General features: G+C 43.2%; 3 protein-coding genes and 1 non-coding gene across 4 annotated transcripts; all 4 read left to right on the forward strand.

The window, feature by feature from the left end:
• The first annotated feature begins 6633 nt into the window (after positions 1-6633).
• Positions 6634-9317, forward strand: LOC124703393 (nifU-like protein 2, chloroplastic). Its single transcript, XM_047235608.1, has 4 exons — positions 6634-6749; positions 6843-6921; positions 7646-7956; positions 8845-9317. Exons 1-4 carry the CDS (start codon positions 6666-6668, stop codon positions 9034-9036), a joined length of 666 nt encoding a protein of 221 aa, XP_047091564.1. The 5' UTR covers positions 6634-6665; the 3' UTR covers positions 9037-9317.
• Positions 9318-9880: 563 nt separating this feature from the next.
• TRNAR-UCU lies at positions 9881-9953 on the forward strand. The gene has a single exon. It is a non-coding gene; the product is annotated as a tRNA-Arg (tRNA).
• Positions 9954-11070: 1117 nt separating this feature from the next.
• LOC124703394 (short-chain dehydrogenase TIC 32, chloroplastic-like) lies at positions 11071-18333 on the forward strand. Its single transcript, XM_047235610.1, has 8 exons — positions 11071-11316; positions 16446-16677; positions 16781-16860; positions 17086-17239; positions 17326-17404; positions 17630-17711; positions 17812-17867; positions 17999-18333. The coding sequence occupies exons 1-8, from the start codon at positions 11199-11201 to the stop codon at positions 18167-18169; spliced, it is 972 nt and encodes a 323-aa protein (XP_047091566.1). The 5' UTR covers positions 11071-11198; the 3' UTR covers positions 18170-18333.
• Positions 14139-15016, forward strand: LOC124703395 (SKP1-like protein 1). The gene has a single exon (XM_047235611.1). The coding sequence runs from the start codon at positions 14281-14283 to the stop codon at positions 14803-14805; it is 525 nt and encodes a 174-aa protein (XP_047091567.1). The 5' UTR covers positions 14139-14280; the 3' UTR covers positions 14806-15016.
• Positions 18334-18554: the final 221 nt, after the last annotated feature.

Genomic DNA, 18554 nt, shown 5'->3' on the forward strand with positions numbered 1-18554 from the left:
CACTTCTGGACATTGCATAAAGCTACTGGACATTAATGGATCAAAGAAATTCATCCAACATAGCAAAAGAGGCAATGCAAAATAAAAGGCAGAATCTGTCAAAACAGAACAGTCCGTAAAGATGGATTTTATTAGGCCACCAGACTTGCTCAAATGAAAATGCTCATATTGAATGAAAGTTGCGTACATATCTGAGGATCATGCACGTAAATTGGCTTAATTTTCTGAGCTACCTACAGGGAGGTAGACCCAGATTCGTGACAGCAAAGAAATCTGGAACTGCGCAGTAATCCAAATCTAGTACTTACTTTACTATCAAAGACTTTACTTGGCACAACAAAACTCAAAACTAAGATAAGGAGAGGTTTCTACAGTAGTAAACAACTTCCAAGACACAAATATAAAACAAAGTACTGTAGCAAAATAACACATGGGTTATCTCCCAAGAAGTTCTTTTCTTTATAGCCATTAAGATGGGCTCAAGCAGTTTTAATGATGCACTCGCAAGAGATAGTATGTGAAGCAAAAGAGAGCATCAAGAGGCAAATTCAAAACACATTTAAGTCTAACATGCTTCCTATGCATAGGAATCTTGTAAATAAACAAGTTCATGAAGAGCAAAGTAACAAGCATAGGAAGATGAAACAAGTGTAGCTTCAAAAATTTCAGCACATAGAGAGGTGTTTTAGTAACATGAAAATTTCTACAACCATATTTTCCTCTCTCATAATAACTTTCAGTAGCAACATGAGCAAACTCAACAATATAACTATCACATAAAGCATTCTTATCATGAGTCTCATGCATAAAATTATTACTCTCCACATAAGCATAATCAATTTTATTAGTTGTAGTGGGAGCAAATTCAACAAAGTAGCTATCATTATTATTCTCATCAAGTGTAGGAGGCATAGTATAATCACAACAAAATTTACTCTCCATAGTAGGTGGCACCAAAAGACCACTATCATTATAATCATAAATAGGAGGCAAAGTATCATCAAAGAAAATTTTCTCCTCAATGCTTGGGGGACTAAAAATATCATGAAAACCAGCTTCCCCAAGCTTAGAACTTTCTATATCATTATCAACAATGGTGTTCAAAGCGTTCATACTAATATTACTACCAACAGTAGTAACGCAGTAAAACAGTAAACAAGCAGCGATAGCAGTATTTAGGAACAAGGCCTAGGGATTAGACTTTCACTAGTGGATACTCTCAACATTGATCACATAACAGAATAGATAAATGCATACTCTACACTCTTGTTGGATGATGAACACATTGCGTAGGATTACACGAACCCTCAATGCCGGAGTTAACAAGTTCCACAATAATGCTCATATTTTAGTAACCTTTAGTGTAAGATAGATCAAAAGACTAAACCAAGTACTAACATAGCATGCACACTTGTCACCTTCATGCATATGTAGGAGGAATAGATCACATCAATATTATCATAGCAATAGTTAACTTCGCAATCTACAAGAGATCATGATCATAGCATAAACCAAGTACTAACACGGTGCACACACTTGTCACCTTTGCACACGTGCGGGAGGAATAAAACTACTTTAATAACATTGCTAGAGTAGCACATAGATAAATTGTGATACAAACACATTGCAATCATAAAGAGATATAAATAAGCACCTCACTATGCCATTCAACAATGAATAAGTATTCTGTGAAATATAGCCTAAGAGACCCACACGGTGCACACACTGTCACCTTTACACACGTGGGACAAGGAGTCTCCGGAGATCACATAAGTAAAACTCACTTGACTAGCATAATGACATCTAGATTACAACCATCATCATATGAATCTCAATCATGTAAGGCAGCTCATGAGATTATTGTATTGAAGCACATAGGAGAGAGATGAACCACATAGCTACCGGTACAGCCCCGAGCCTCGATGGAGAACTACTCCCTCCTCATGGGAGCAGCGGCGGTGATGAAGATGGCGGTGGAGATGGCAGCGGTGTCGATGGAGAAGCCTTCCGGGGCACTTCCCCGCTCCGGCAGGGTGCCGGAACAGAGACTCCTGTCCCCCAGATCTTGGCTTCGCGATGGCGGCGGCTCTGGAAGGTTTTCCGTATCGTGGTTTTTCGCCTCAGGGTTTTCTCGACGGAGACTTTATATAGGCGAAGAGGCGGCGCAGGACGGTCGAAGGGGTGGCCACACCATATGGCGGCGCGGCCAGGGCCTGGGCCGCGCCGGCCTATGGTCCGGGGGCCCGAGTGCCCCCCTCCGGTCCTTCCCGGGTGTTCTGGATGCTTCCGGTGAAAATAGGAACACTGGGTCTTGATTTCGTCCGATTCGAGAATATTTCGTTACTAGGATTTCTGAAACCAAAAACAGCGAGAAAACAGGAACTGGCACTTCGGCATCTTGTTAATAGGTTAGTTCCAGAAAATGCACGAATATGACATAAAGTGTGCATAAAACATGTAGGTATCATCAATAATATGGCATGGAACATAAGAAATTATCGATACGTCGGAGACGTATCATGAAGTCACACAACTTAGTATTTTCAGGAGTACCCATTTTAGCAGTAGTAAATAAAGCAAACTAGATAAAATAAATGCAAGTAACTAATTTTTTTGTGTTTTTGATATAGAGTGCAAGACAGTAAATAAAGTAAAGCTAGCAACTAATTTTTTGTGTTTTGATATAATGCAGCAAACAAGAAAGTAAATAAAATAAAGAAGACAAAAACAAAGTAAAGAGATTGGATTGTGGAGACTCCCCTTGCAGCGTGTCTTGATCTCCCCGGCAACGGCGCCAGAAAAAGTGCTTGATGCGTGCAGTCGACACGTCCGTTGGGAACCCCAAGAGGAAGGTGTGATGCGTACAGTAGCAAGTTTTCCCTCATAAAGAAACCAAGGTTTATCGAACCAGGAGGAGCCAAGAAGCACGTTGAAGGTTGATGGCGGCGGGATGTAGTGCGGCGCAACACCGGGGATTCCGGCGCTAACGTGGAACCTGCACAACACAACCAAAGTACTTTGCCCCAACGAAACGAGTGAGGTTGTCAATCTCACCGAGCTTGCTGTAACAAAGGATTAGATGTATAGTGTGGATGATGATTGTTTGCAGAAAATAGTAGAACAAGTATTGCAGTAGATTGTATTCGATGTAAAAGAATAGGACCGGGGTCCACAGTTCACTAGAGGTGTCTCTCCCATAAGATAAATAGCATGTTGGGTGAACAAATTACAGTTGGGCAATTGACAAATAGAGAGGGCATGACCATGCACATACATGATATGATGAGTATAGTGAGATTTAATTGGGCATTACGACAAAGTACATAGACCGCTATCCAAGCATGCATCTATGCCTAAAAAGTCCACCTTCAGAGTTATCATCCGAACCCCTTCCGGTATTAAGTTGCAAACAACGGACAATTGCATTAAGTATGGTGCGTAATGTAATCAATAACTACATCCTCGGACATAGCATCAATGTTTTATCCCTAGTGGCAACAACACATCCACAACCTTAGAACTTTCTCGTCACTCGTCCCAGATTTAATGGAGGCATGAACCCACTATCGAGCATAAATACTCCCTCTTGGAGTTAAGAGTAAAAACTTGGCCGAGCCTCTACTAATAACGGAGAGCATGCAAGATCATAAACAACACATAGGTAATAGATTGATAATCAACATAACATAGTATTCTCTATCCATCCGATCCCAACAAACACAACATATAGCATTACAGATAGATGATCTTGATCATGTTAGGTAGCTCACAAGATCCGACAATGAAGCACATAAGGAGAAGACGACCATCTAACTACTGCTATGGACCCATAGTCCAGGGTGAACTACTCACTCATCACTCCGGAGGCGACCATGGCGGTGAAGAGTCCTCCGGGAGATGATTCCCCTCTCCGGCAGGGTGCCGGAGGCGATCTCCTGAATCCCCCGAGATGGGATTGTCGGCGGCGGCGTCTCTGGAAGGTTTTCCGTATCGTGGCTCTCGGTACTGGGGGTTTCGCGACGAAGACTATATGTAGGCGGAAGGGCAAGTCAGGGGGCCACACGAGGGCCCCACACACTAGGTCGGCGCGGCCAAGGGCTGGGCCGCGCCGCCCTATTGTGTCGCCAGCTCGTGGCCCCACTTCGTCTCCTCTTCGGTCTTCTGGAAGCTTCGTGGCAAAATAGGCCCCTGGGTGTTGATTTCGTCCAATTCCGAGAATATTTCCTTACTAGGATTTACGAAACCAAAAACAGCAGAAAACAACGAATCGGCTCTTCGGCATCTCGTTAATAGGTTAGTGCTGGAAAATGCATAAATATGACATAAAGTATGCATAAAACATGTAGATATCATCAATAATGTGGCATGGAACATAAGAAATTATCGATACGTCGGAGACATATCAGGTACACATCGATGTCGTTGCCGGGTTGCTTCGGACCTTGGATGAGCACTGGCATCATAATGAACTTTCGCTTCATGCACAACCAAGGAGGAAGGTTGTAGATGCATAGAGTCACGGGCCAGGTGCTATGGCTGGAGCTCGCTCGCCAAAAGGATTCATGCCATCCGTACTTAGACCAAATCTTATGTTCCTTGCGTCAGCCGCAAAATCTTTGAACTCTCTGTCGATCTTTCTCCATTGCGTTCCATCCGCGGGGTGTCTCAACTCCCCGTCCGACTTACGGTCCTCTTTGTGCCATCGCAACAACTTGACATGCTCTTTGTTCCTGAACAGACGTTTCAACCGTGGTATTATAGGAGCATACCACATCACCTTGGCGGGAACCCTCTTCCTGGTTTTCTCGCCCTCAACATCGTCACCAGGGTTATCGCCTCTGATGTTATAATGCAATGCAGTGCATACCGGACATTCATTCAAATTCTCGTATTCACCGCGGTAGAGGATGCAGTCGTTGATGCATGCATGTATCTTCAGAACCTCTAAACCTAGAGGGCAGACAACCTTCTTTGCTTCGTACGTATCGGCGGGCAACTCGTTATTCTTTGGAAACATATTCTTCAATATTTTCAGCAAGTTTTCAAATGCCGAGTCAGCTACACCCGCCAGTGCCTTCCATTTCAGCAAATCCAGTGTGCAGCCCAGCTTTTTCAGACCATTATCGCATCCGGGGTACAGCGACTTTTTGTGATCCTCTAACATGCGATCCAAATTCTCCCTCTCCTTTTCAGTTTCGCAACTTCTCCGTGCATCAACAATGGTCCGACCAAGATCATCAGCGGACTCATCACGTGCCTCTTCTTCACCTTCCCCTTCACCTTCCCCTTCACCTTCAGCATCTTCCATGAAAGTATCACCGAAATGATCAAGATAGTTTTCATCGATGAAATCATCCCCTTCTTCATCTTCTTCCATTATAACCCCTCTTTCTCAATGCTTGGTCCAACAATTATAGCTTGGCATGAAACCGTGCCGAAGCAGATGCATGTGAACTTCTCTTGAGGAAGAGTAACCCTTCTGATTCTTACAGTCAACACATGGACAGATAACAAAATCATTCTGCTTGTTCGCATTAGCCACTACGAGGAAATCTTTCAAACCCGTAGTGAACTCGCTGGAGAGTCGGTTACCGTACATCCATTGCCGATTCATCTGCATTATTATAATATAAAATATATAATTAACCATCATGCATTTGTTAAACTAACTAGCTACAAACAATAGAAATTAAACAATGAACTACACACATGCATATTTTATCAATGACACATATATATGAAAGGTTCAAGTTCCTAACCGCGATCGAGGAGGAAAAAATAAATGAGGAAGCTCAAGTGTGGCTCCGACACTTCATATCATGTTTGTTTCATGCTCTTGGAGCATTTCATCAAACACTTTGTGTGCATAAGAGGAGCCAAAAGCAAACCTACACCCCCTTGTGAAGTTTGTGAAGAGAAGTGGCACCAAATGGCTAAGTGCTGTGGGCTGAACGGTATATGTAGGGGTGGGGCTTTAGTCGCGGTTGGCCTGGCCAACCGCGACGGTTGGCCTGGCCAACCGCGACTAAAACGCCTCACGTGCACCAGCTGGCCACCGAGCGCCCTGGGCCCAGGCCTTTGGTCGCGGCTCGGGAGGCGAACCGCGACTAAAGACTCCATTAGTCGCGGTTCCTATACTTTCGCGACTAATGGGGCTGGACGGAAGCCTCTTTTTCTACCAGTGTAAGGTCAGCATGTGGATAAATGGTGAGGCTAAAACTAGGCTCATACATAACTAAACACAGCGGTTTTTCTCCTGAGCCAAAAACTTAGGTTTAGGCCACCAAATAACAGCCCAAATCTGCAGTGTGACCGTCTGGAACGAGATGAAGATTTATTTTTACTGCGTCAGTGATGTAAAAATTCAGCCCAAATAACCAAGCACGGCTTGTAGACACGGTTCAGAACTCACGATGACACGATGGAATTTACACGTAAACGATGACGCAAACTTGAAATGCGCGCACCAGCGCAACGAATCTTCGAAGCAGCCCTTTTATTTTCTCTCCTTAGAATTTGGAAAGGGAAGAAAAAGGAAAGAGCACAAGCACAGGTCTTCGCCGAGCCACAAACACAGTTTTGGCTTCTCTATTCCAACTCCCGTCCAGAGTCCAGCCAAGGCCCGCCCCCGCGCACGTAATTTCTTCGCTCCCCGAGGAGTAGAGATGCAGACGGCAACGGCCGCGGCGGCGGCGCCGTGGGCGCCGACCGCATCCCCGTCCACCTCCTCCTCCGCGACCCCCTTCAAGGTTAGGGTTTGCGCCTCTCTTTGCCCATCCCCTCCCCTCTGGAGGCGATTTGTTGGTTCCGTCGAGCTGATGATTTCTTGGTTTCGTTCGCAGGTGGGGACGGGTCTCCGTACCTCCTCCGCGCCGAGGCTGGTTGCTAAACTGGCTCGCCCCCGGCGGCGGCCGCGACAAGGTGGGTCTCCTTCCCCTTGGTTATTGCCTTCTTTACCATTTCGGCTTGGTAATGGTTGGTAGATGTCTCGAGCATAAAACCAGAACAATCTTTTTAGACGTACCATGGAATTTCGTTGCTGTAAATCCGGGCTATTACATCGGCTCAAATCACAATTTCTTCGCCCCAAATCGTGTTGCTGTGAACCCCATCTTTCCGTTGTCAAGTCTGCCTGTTGTTCCTCCAAATTAGATTGTTTGCTTATGTTTCTCTAGCTAGGACTAGCTCGTTCTCCGACCCTTTTATCCTAAAAGGTGTTCAGACTTCAGATGCTGTCATAGATCAATGAATTGGAGATGCAAACCCTTGGTATATTATGTGCTGTGTATGGTAGTTACATTAGTGAAAGCGCACTTCACATTAGACCCTTCATCCAGAATAGTTCCTTTTTTATGTTGTACAACCGGGACCATGTAAATACCGGTTTATCGCGAGTACTTCTTTTGAGATAGTCCATAGTGGGAGCTTTGTACTGCATGTGATGATCTAACTTATAATTATAAGCATGTTGTACTCTTTTAAAACACGGTTAGCTATTCCTGAGTTTGAACCAAGCAGGAACATATCCTATCTTTGTTTTAGATCAGATATTGGGCATACTAGTGTATTTACTTGCTTGTATTATTGTAACTTTAAGAAGCTATGGTGCCAGTGTTGACATAAATGGAGCATCCTTCTCTCGCAGTGGTGCAGGCTATTGCCAACCCAGATCCAGCGGTCGAGCTGCCATTGACTGCTGAAAATGTGGAGATGGTGTTGGACGAAGTGCGTCCTTACCTAATGGCTGATGGAGGCAACGTCGTGTTGCATGAAATTGATGGAAATGTGGTGAGGCTGAAGCTGCAAGGAGCTTGTGGATCATGCCCATCCTCAGTGACAACAATGAAGATGGGTATTGAGCGGCGTTTGATGGAGAAAATACCAGAGATTGTCGCAGTTGAACCCATCGCTGATGAGGAGACTGGTCTTGAGTTGAATCAAGAGAACATAGAAAAGGTAATGGTTTTTATGTTATTCAAGTAAAATTTTAGCGAGTAGTTGATACCTATAGGCTATAACATTTTGAAGACTTGGAAGAGAAAAAGTTTATGCTGTAGGTCGAGTTGAGTTATACTACTTTTCCCAATTTCAGGTATAGTTTTTCTAAAAGTGTCCTTGCACCATGCAAAAATATGCTTTAGCAACTTAAGTTCAGAAATTGATGATATTTTTAGTTAATTATATTTTAAGCTAGAAACTTGAATTGATGGAGCTGTTTAAGGGGCTGTGTTTTGATTATGAGCTGTTCTTAGCGACTTACAAGTTTATAAATGTAGGTCTTTTTGAAATTTGCCATGGTCTCCACAGTAACTACATTAACGACTCCACTATTTTCTACTGTAATCTAATATTAAATTCTTGTGGGTGGTCATTACAATTTTTACTCATTGATCATCAAAACTAGTACAATTTCTAAATTAGCTTTTTAGAACGTCTTATATTATTAAGCGGATGGATTAATATTTGACTATACATGTTCTAAGATGATTTATCGAAGAGGGAGTATTCACATTTGAGGTCCACAATGGTGTATCCGTTCATGGTGCACTAATTTGCTTGTTAATGTTTTGCCATGTTGTGAAACTTCTCTCTATAGCATAGATAAGTTCCTCCTGTCCGTATTTATTTTACCTTGTACGAATAGCTTCTGTTGATTCCATAGTTGTTGTGCCTTGTAGAGTGAAGTAGTGACATGCTAACTGATACCACCTTCTTTCTGTCATCAACAGTATCCAGGCTCCCCTCATATAACATTATTCTTCGAGTATTTTCACTAGTTTTGGATAATATGCTGAGGTATTGTAATGACCAACTACTGGTTTCTTTTTTTTTACTGAATGTCAGGTGCTCGATGAGATCAGGCCGTACCTTTCAGGCACAGGTGGTGGTGAACTCGAGTTTGTTTCAATCGAGGAACCTATTGTTAAGGTCAGGCTCACAGGCCCAGCTGCTGGTGTGATGACTGTTCGGGTGGCCCTCACTCAGAAGCTACGCGAGAAGATCCCTAAAATCGCAGCTGTCCAGCTGTTGTCATAATCCCTAAAGCACATTTAGAAGCCAATACTTTACAATGAGAATGTGTTGCTACAATAATTGTCAGGAAGTTGTAATAACATTTGTATATGTAGCCTCCCAAAGAGCTGTGCGAATATAAGTTCCAAATAGTGATGGATGGCCAATATGGAATGTCAAAAGGGTTCGAGATCGCCTCTGTGCGGTGAACGCTCGAATGTTCACTTGCTGGATTCACAAAAGTTTTGGTCTGTACCTGTACAATCTGTGAATACAACTTCAGCCTGTAGCAATATTTTGCAAAATCGACTAGATACTACTGATGCGATACCTTGCAAGTTTTCTGTTATTTTGGAGAGTAATTTATATTGCAAAATCATTTGCTATCTAGCTTTGCAGTTGCGATTTCTCATGCTTGGTACAGTATCTCCAACTTATTTTAGCTTGGTGAATACTCAAATTAGCAGCGCTGGGCTGTTGTACTCTATCCAAGATCATGTCGCTACATGAGCGATCAAATATGTACTCCCTCAGATCCGATTTAATCAACGCGATGCAATAGCTAGCTCCCTTGAAAATTCTGTTCTGTACGCGCTGATTAAAAAGAATCCGAGGGTGTAACTGCGAAGAACATATACTGAAGACGAGGGGGACAGATCGACTCCAATTTCTTTGCCGCTGCTCAGCAAGGAAACATGAAAAAAATAACTACCAAGCGAACAAGCCACGCTGTCGATCACCAGTGAGGCAGTGACCAGTCCATGGCGCTTTCTTTTCTTCATCTCGAGGGTCTATTGACCAGATACAACGTGCAGAAGGCAGTGCGAAATGACTACAAATAATATCTAGTGGAGACGTAACCATAGAAGCGCCCGTGGCCTAATGGATAAGGCGTTTGACTTCTAATCAAGCGATTGTGGGTTCGAGTCCCACCGGGCGTGCTTCTCTTTTTGGTGCCTGTTTTTCTATTTGATTTTTTCAGGGCACCAATCTCTTTTTTCCTTTTTGCGAAAATGGCACCAATTTGTTCATGAGTCCTTTATACGGAGTATTTACATTTGAGCTCTTATTAGGAATCTGTGAATATAAATCCAATACTTTTACTTAGTTTTTCACCACACTACATTTTACATCTTCGAGATCACGTACGTAGTTCTCCTGTTTTATTTTGCGCTTGCTGTCAGGATGTACGCAGTACGCTTGAGTCTGTATACAACACATATCTACACGTGTACGCAGGCTCTGATATGTGGCCATGTCTTTCTCGATTTTATGCAGGTTTTTATAATCGTAATCACCTATATTACATTAAGGAACACAAAATTATAGACTGAAAAGGTGAATAAAAGAAATTTGTTTCATGTCTTTTTTTACTATCTCTTATACGATAAAAATGTCACAACTTTATCTTGATACAGATATATCTAGATGCATTTTAGTATAGATACCTCCGTAAAAGTTGAATCACTTATTTCAGAATGTAGGAAGTATATAGATGAAAGTAAGACAAAGCAGACCCCCACCCCGCACCCACCCACACACACACCCGAAAAACATCCCCGCACATTTCGAGGAGGGAGTATATATATATATACAACCAGAGTGGAGATTTTTGGCTTCTGAGCACCAATGATCATGTTGTTTTAACCAAACTGGAAAATACACATACAAGTTTCAAAAAATATGTAAAATGTGGACGTATGCAATGATTTAAAATATTAGTATTTTTAGCTACACAAAATATAACAAAAGATGGATCTGAGTATGTATATTTTAAAATCTCCAAATTTATCAGATATTGTTATTTTTGTGTAACCCACTACAAAGACTTTTGCATTGCGATTTTTTTTTCTTGTAGGTTATATCATTGACTTTGTCCAGATTTGTTTTCAGAACCTTTGAAAAATTTAAATCATTGATTTTTGAATATTTGAAAACGAGGGAAATAGCTCGGGAGCCAAAGATATTTTTCGCAACAACCGAGGCATCCTTCTATTTCTTTGATGGGAACAGGACACCTGCTCGACGAGCCAATGTCGATGTGCCACGGTCGACGATCCTTCCCCAGTGGCCACTTCTTTTCCCTTTCAAACACCTGGCTTCTCTATCCTTCTATCTGCTCTGGATCGAGGAGAGGCTAGGCAGACCGACTAACCAGCGAAACGAAGCTGGTGACGGCGGCGGCGATGGGGATCTGGGGCTGGCCCTGGGGGCGGCGAGGGCTGTCGGGCTTCGGCTCCGCATCCACCGCCGAGGACGTCGCCGCCAACGTCGACGCCAGCCATCTCACGGCCATCGTCACAGGTGCGTACCTGTCTGCCCCGTGGCCTGAGCTAGTAGTGTCTTGCTGTCACACCTGAATCCCATGGATGCCGAGAAAGAGCGAGGAAATTATGCAACAATCCTCATCTCATCTCCTCGCGCCATTGCTGAATGCGGAGTCTGGCTTCTATTGTCAGTGTGCTGATTGTTTAAGTAATTAAGAAAAACATGATTAGTGAGGTTATTTGCAATTGGGAATCTGTACGCATTTGGCCCCACGGCTTTCATAAACTGAACTAAAAATAAGCTGGAACAAGCTTGGAGCATCTCTAGCAGGATCTCTAGCAGGCAGTTTAAAATATCAGCCTTGTGTGGGCGTTTTCGCACAAGCTGAGCATATGCTTCTGTTTTGAAATGAAATTTAAATGTATTATAAAATGTTAAAAAGTTCGATAAAAGATATTGCTCATACAACTTGATGTTATACGTGTCCGCAAAGTGGTTTCAGGAAAAACCAATATCTTTTATGTCATATGTAAAAAAGACAAAATTTGGTGCTAAAAATAAGATCTCCACATGACTTTTTCTTTATCAATTTTACACAGGAGATAAAAAATATCGGCTTCGGCATAACTTGACACGCACATAGAATATCGTCATATACATGAGAAATTTTTGTTTGTATTTTTTTTTTAAAAAATATTTTTTCCGGTGGTGGCAGAAACATATGCATCCAAGATCAAAATTACATTTTGGGTTTTATTTTAATTTCCTCCTAAAAATTATTGTTTGGTCTCAAAGTAGCTCGGCTAGAAGAGAAACCTAACTAGAACATGTATTTTTTTTTATTAAAAAAAAGTCCTTCGCGGTAGTATTCTGAACATTCACAAGGATCATAGTTCATGCATTGCTAATTTTAGACATGCATACATGGATGTTTGCAACTAGAGGACACAAAATTGAACCCTAATTCATCACCGCGTGAACCCTAATTGCCGTAATGCGGCTCCTAGATTCTCACTAGAGCCTACGACGCGGCCGTGACACCGTCGGTGAGTTTACTAGTCTTCGGAGGCGAAGTTGACGAAGTTCTTCACCCGAGCCTTCCACTGAAGGCACTCGACGAGCAAGGCACTCCTTCTCCGCAGCAAGACCCTTCTTGATGAGAAGTTTGTTGTGCTCTTCTTCCCCGTAGCATCTATGCGGTGAGACCTCTGTGAGAGCCTCGCGATGACCTTATCCTCATCTGATGAGCAGACGATGAAGTCCTCAGGAACGTGTCGCTCCCAGAATCCTCGTCTGCGGACTGGGCGTTCGAGTCGATGCAGACCATATCCGACTTGGTGGAGGAAGACAACAATTAATGAAGGAGAGGGAGCCCGGAGAGCGGCGACGTGTGAGCTCCCTGTGTGGCTGCCTCCGTGTTGTGGGCGCTGATGCAGAAGGTCGATGTCCACTCTAGACTCATGTTGGTCCAGTGCAGGGCGTCATGCTTCCACGCGCTCTCCGACCGGGCAAGTTGTGCACGCTTCTTGTTGGAGTTCCACAGCCGCGCGTCGACGCAGGAGCCGCCACGATTGAGCGGGTTCAGGGACTCATGGCGACCAGGGGCGCAAAATCTAGGGGTTGTGGTGGCGTATTTGGTCGGCGACGATGGATTCCATTGGAGGCGGTGGGGAAATGCGATGGGTCTGACCCTCAAATCGACCTCCGATCTGTAGATTATCCGGCCACGAGTCCGATTTGATGTGGCCCATAAAATCTTTACGGACGGGTTGCGAGGTTTACGATGTATGTTCGGGTTGCAAAATGCCTCATACCTTATATCAGCCTATAGGGATAATGCATGTCACATCGTCCTGGCGTGTGGCGTCGTCGGATGACCTTCATCATGCGGATGCGGGCGTCTCCCCACCTGACGACACCTTATTCCTTATCTCTTCCCCGGCTTTCTTCTTCGTTCTCACCACGTCATCCCTACCTACTGCTCACCACCACCCCCTTCGCCACCCCTTCACCACCTCCTGAGCTATGCCGCAGTAACCGTGCCGCATTCTCCCACATACAGGTCGTTGCCCACTATGTTCCTGCTCCATGGACGCCTTTCCAACTTCTTGCTCGACGCCAAATACCCCCTCAAGACTTCATGCTCGTCGCTGACAGGCCACCGAGTACCTTCTCGCTCGAGAAGCCCGCCACGCGCTATGTCCCACCGCGTCCTGGCTCCACTGTGTGTGCGGCTACCGCCGATGCTACATTGAGCTACAAAGGAAGCTCGCGAGTGCTACCATCAGTCAACGTTGATGTTGCTGCAAGGGGGTGACCACGATGCTAAAGACAACTTCTGGCGATGCTACCAACAATGGGCGGTGGTGTTGCTAACCTAGGGCAACTAGGGGCGATTGTAAGTGAGAAAAAAAAACCAGACCATTGAATTTGGCTCAAGATTCATGCTACGTTGTATGAGTTGCAACTAGGTTGAGCTAGGTGATGTCACCTGAATGAGATTTAGTTAAATCTTAGTCGACTAAGACCTAGACATACCTTTTGCTATAATAGTACTTCCTCCGGTTAGATTTAATTGACGCGGAGGGAGGCTTGCTCATCATGTCTTTACGCAGGTGGATGCATCAATATATTAGGACCGGAGGTAGTACCTTTGTGCATTAAAAAGTGTTTAAAATTTTATAAAGTTAGATGTATGTAAATATTATTTAGTGTATATATATATATATTTAAATTAAGAAAAATCTAAAACATCGTAAAAAATAAACAAAATGTTTTATTTTTACGCAAGGAAAGCAAAAGCAGGATTATGAAGGCTAAACGAACACGGAGTCTGGATGGGAGGGTTTGATCCGGGTACGCCAAGCCAGCGCTCCCCTTTATTTATGTGCCGAACCTAGGCCCAATCTATCTCTCCCTCTTCAGCCGCCCCTCCCCTCGTTTAGCAGCTAGGGTTTCCTCTCGTCCCAAATCCCCCCGATTTCCCGATCTCCAACCCCCATGGCGGCCGCCGACGACTCCAAGAAGATGATCACCCTCAAGTCGTCCGACGGCGAGGTGTTCGAGGTGGAGGAGGCGGTGGCGATGGAGTCGCAGACCATCCGCCACATGATCGAGGACGACTGCGCCGACAACGGGATCCCGCTCCCCAACGTCAACTCCAAGATCCTCTCCAAGGTCATCGAGTACTGCAACAAGCACGTCCAGGCCGCCAAGCCCGCCTCCGCCGACTCCGCATCCGCCGCCGCCGACAGCTCCTCCGCCGCCCCGCCCGCGCCCGCCGAGGACCTCAAGAACTGGGACGCCGAGTTCGTCAAGGTCGACCAGGCCACCCTCTTCGACCTCATCCTCGCCGCCAACTACCTCAACATCAAGGGCCTGCTCGACCTCACCTGCCAGACCGTCGCCGACATGATCAAGGGCAAGACCCCCGAGGAGATCCGCAAGACCTTCAACATCAAGAACGACTTCACCGCCGAGGAGGAGGAGGAGATCCGCAGGGAGAACCAGTGGGCTTTCGAGTAGAGCCACACTACCCTGCAGCGCCGCGTTGATGATTGATCCTAAAACTCGCAATTTCCGACGCTGCTACTACCTTTTATGTAATAATTATCTTTGAGTCGAGGTCCGGTTTATGAACATCTATCTATCTATCTTCGGTGGTTGGTTATGTCTGGATCAAAAACTATATATCGTTGTTCAGTCGGTTTTATCTATGAACATCTATCTATCGTCAGTGGTTGGTTATGTCTGGAACTGAAACTATCTACTCCCTCTCTCACAGTTTATAAGGCACGCGCGTATCCCTAGGTCGCAAATTTGATCAAGTTAGTATTAGTTATATGTTATAAAAATTATATCATTAGAAAGTTTAGATGTTCTACTTTCTAATGATACTCCCTCTCTCACAGTTTATAAGGCACACGCGTACTCCTAGGTCGCAAATTTGATCAAGTTAGCATTAGTTATATGTTATAAAAATTATATCATTAGAAAGTTCAGATGTTCTATTTTCTAATGATATAATTTTTGTATTATATAATTTAAATTATATAGATTAAATTTGCGACCTAGGGGTACGCGCGTGCCTTATAAACTGTGAAGGAGGGAGTATAATTTTTACATTATATAATTTAAAATATATAGGTTAAATTAATGACCTAGGGGTATACGCGCGCCTAATAAACTGTGAAGGAGGGAGTATCGTTTGTCAGCGGTCATGACTTGTGAACCTAATTGGTATCATCAAATCGATTATTTGCTTGCTAAAAACTTTGGCAGATTAGAAGAAATATGTACTGCAATACTATTATTCAATCTTCTAAATGATGATGTAGTAGTAGTATTTTGTTCTTGTCTGGTTTGTTTACATCTATCTTCAGTGGTTGGTTATGTCTGGAATGAAAACTATCTATCATTGATCAGCGGTCATAACTTGTAACAACACTATTGTTCAATCTGTAAGAAGATGTAATAGTACTAGTATTTTGTTGTTTTACCGCAAACCCTGGTTTCTGAACATTTAACTTTAGTGGTTGGTTATGTCTGGAACGAAAACTATCTATCATTAGTCAGCGGTCATAACTTGTGAACTGAATCAAGTGGAGCTTTTGCTTGGTAAGTATAAATTTTTATTTAACAGATTCGAAGAAACATGTACTGTAATACTACTATTGTTCAATCTTCTAAGAAGATGTAATAGTACTAGTATTTATTTGTTGTTTTACCGTAAACAAGCATCAAGTCTATGTACCGTAATACTTGTGAACCCAATCAAGTGGATCTTTTGCTAGCTAAAATAAAGTTTTACTTTGGCAGATTAGAAGAAATATGTACCGTAATACTATTGTTCAATCTTCTAAGAAGATGCAGTATTAGTACTATTTTGTTGTTTTACCGGAAACCTGTATCAAGTCTAGGTTCCATTACTGCAATAAGATATTTCTATGTCATACTGTATTGTTCAATCTTCCAAGAGGATGTAGTAGCAGGTTCTATTAATGCAATGAACTGAGCAAAGCAGTATTGTTTTCATAATTGTTCCATTTTGGAGCAGAGCTTCCTGAATAAAATAATTTAGCTATCATGGTTCACAAGCCAACCTGTAGTATAATCTGTTCAGAACCTAGGAGGCATAACAGTTGATTTTACTTGTTGACATGCAGGAGCAACAAATGGCATAGGGAAGGAGACTGCCAGAGTTCTCGCATTGAGGGGAGCAAATGTGATCATACCAGCAAGGACGCTGGAAAGTGGAATGAAGGTGAAAGAGAGCCTTGCTGAGGAGGTCCCGAGCTCGAAGCTCCACGTCATGGAGATGGATCTGAGCTCCCTTGATTCCGTTCGTAGCTTCGCGCGCTCCTTCAACTCATCTCACAAGCATCTTAATGTCCTCATGTATGTAAATCTGGCATCATCTGACACACTGCAAATACTCGAAAAAAGCACAAGTTGTGGTGAACACACTGACTGAAGTGTTGTTTGTGCTTGTCTTCTGAAGAAACAATGCAGGTATAATGGCCTGCCCTTTCCAGCTATCCAAAGATGGGATTGAGCTGCAATTTGCCACCAATCATCTTGGTACGTATGTGTCTTTACATTTATGGCATAAACAAGACTGTCATTTTTCTACTCACTAATGCAAAGGTCTTTGTGGTTTGATGTCTTTTGTTTAAGTGCTCTTACCCATATATCCTAAATCATGCAAACATTGTGGGATATGCTGTTGCTGATGCTGAGTTTAGATGAGATGTTCAGTAATTCAGGCTTATATAAACACCTGTTTAATTTTCACCTTACGAGCAGGCCATTTCTTGCTGACAAATCTTCTACTTGACAAGATGAAATCGACTGCCAAGGAGACCGGTGTACAGGGCAGGATCGTGAACGTATCTTCAACAGCTCATAGAAGAAGCAATGGCTCAGGCTTTGATCTGAACAAGCTGAAAGACAAGTCCAAGTGAGTAATGTATTAACTGATTTTGTTTGCATGAAGTCGGCATAAAACCTAGCTGAAATTCCTTCTAACTATCAAAAAAATTACAGGTATAATGCATTCAGTGCATACTCGCACTCCAAATTAGCCAATATTCTCCATGCGAATGAGCTGTCCAGGCGTTTTCAGGTCTGCAATCCCTTAAATGTTACGTCCCTGGTATTCATCATGAGTTAAGCCTAGAGCAAACGTCAGCTGAAACATCACAATACATTCAAGTAGTCTAAGCAATGCTGCAACAAAATGCTGCTGTTTACGTTTTTTCCTGATGAAATAGATATTGCACAATAAGGTAACACATCATTTTAGGCTCTAAAGGTCTAATTGACTAATGGTAGTTTGGTGGAAACCCAGGAACAAGGATGTGATCTGACTGCAAATTCTCTGCACCCTGGAGTCATCGGAACTAACATCGCTCGCTACATCGTGACAAATAGTAATATTTCAAGGAACTTAATGCATCGATTCTGGGACAGAACTGTTCTTTACTGCTCAGTTAAGCAGTAACACCAAACCTTAAACCGAATGTTCTGCAGGTGTGCTGACCTCGATTTTCTCTCTGGCCAAGACTTTCCTGAAGGACGTGCCCCAGGTAATCTAATCGCTTGCGCTGTTCAACTGTATCGCTCTTGATATTACACTAGAATCTGTTTCAATCACTCAATCCGTTACAAGAGGATCTGTATCACGAAAACGAAATGGTAAGAAGATATTGATATGCAGGGAGCTGCGACTACTGTTTATCTGGCATTGCATCCTGATGCCAAGGGTGTATCCGGCAAATACTTCGCTGGTTGCAACGAGGCAACACCAACGCCCGTCGCGAGAGATGCAGAGCTGGCCAAGAAACTCTGGGCGTTCAGTGAAGAACTCGTGGAAAATAGGTCAAAATGATGTGATCTTGTGTGCTGTGAGTGGTCTGTACATGAATATATATCGACTGAGCAGAGTATGTGTCCTTATTGTAAAATGCTTTAGTTTCATGTATCTACTATCTTTTCAAGGAAAATATGATTAGATTGCAATTGTTAGTTATATTTTTCCTAGAAACTTATGAATTCATTCCCCATCTATTTGTTCATATCAAGCGATTTTTTTTTGAAACGTGAGACATTAAGAAATTCCATCCGACTTATTATCAAGTTATTTCTCTTGGTAGGCTAGCTTTTATTCTTTAGCATTCAGGAAGTTGAGTTGTATCATACGTTTTCGGCAGATGTCATATTTTGTAGTTAGATCCCATATTCACAGACCGTTTCTATTATTCAAGGTTGTAAGC

This window comes from Lolium rigidum, chromosome 3, assembly GCF_022539505.1.
Source record: "Lolium rigidum isolate FL_2022 chromosome 3, APGP_CSIRO_Lrig_0.1, whole genome shotgun sequence".
Lineage (NCBI taxonomy): Eukaryota > Viridiplantae > Streptophyta > Magnoliopsida > Poales > Poaceae > Lolium > Lolium rigidum.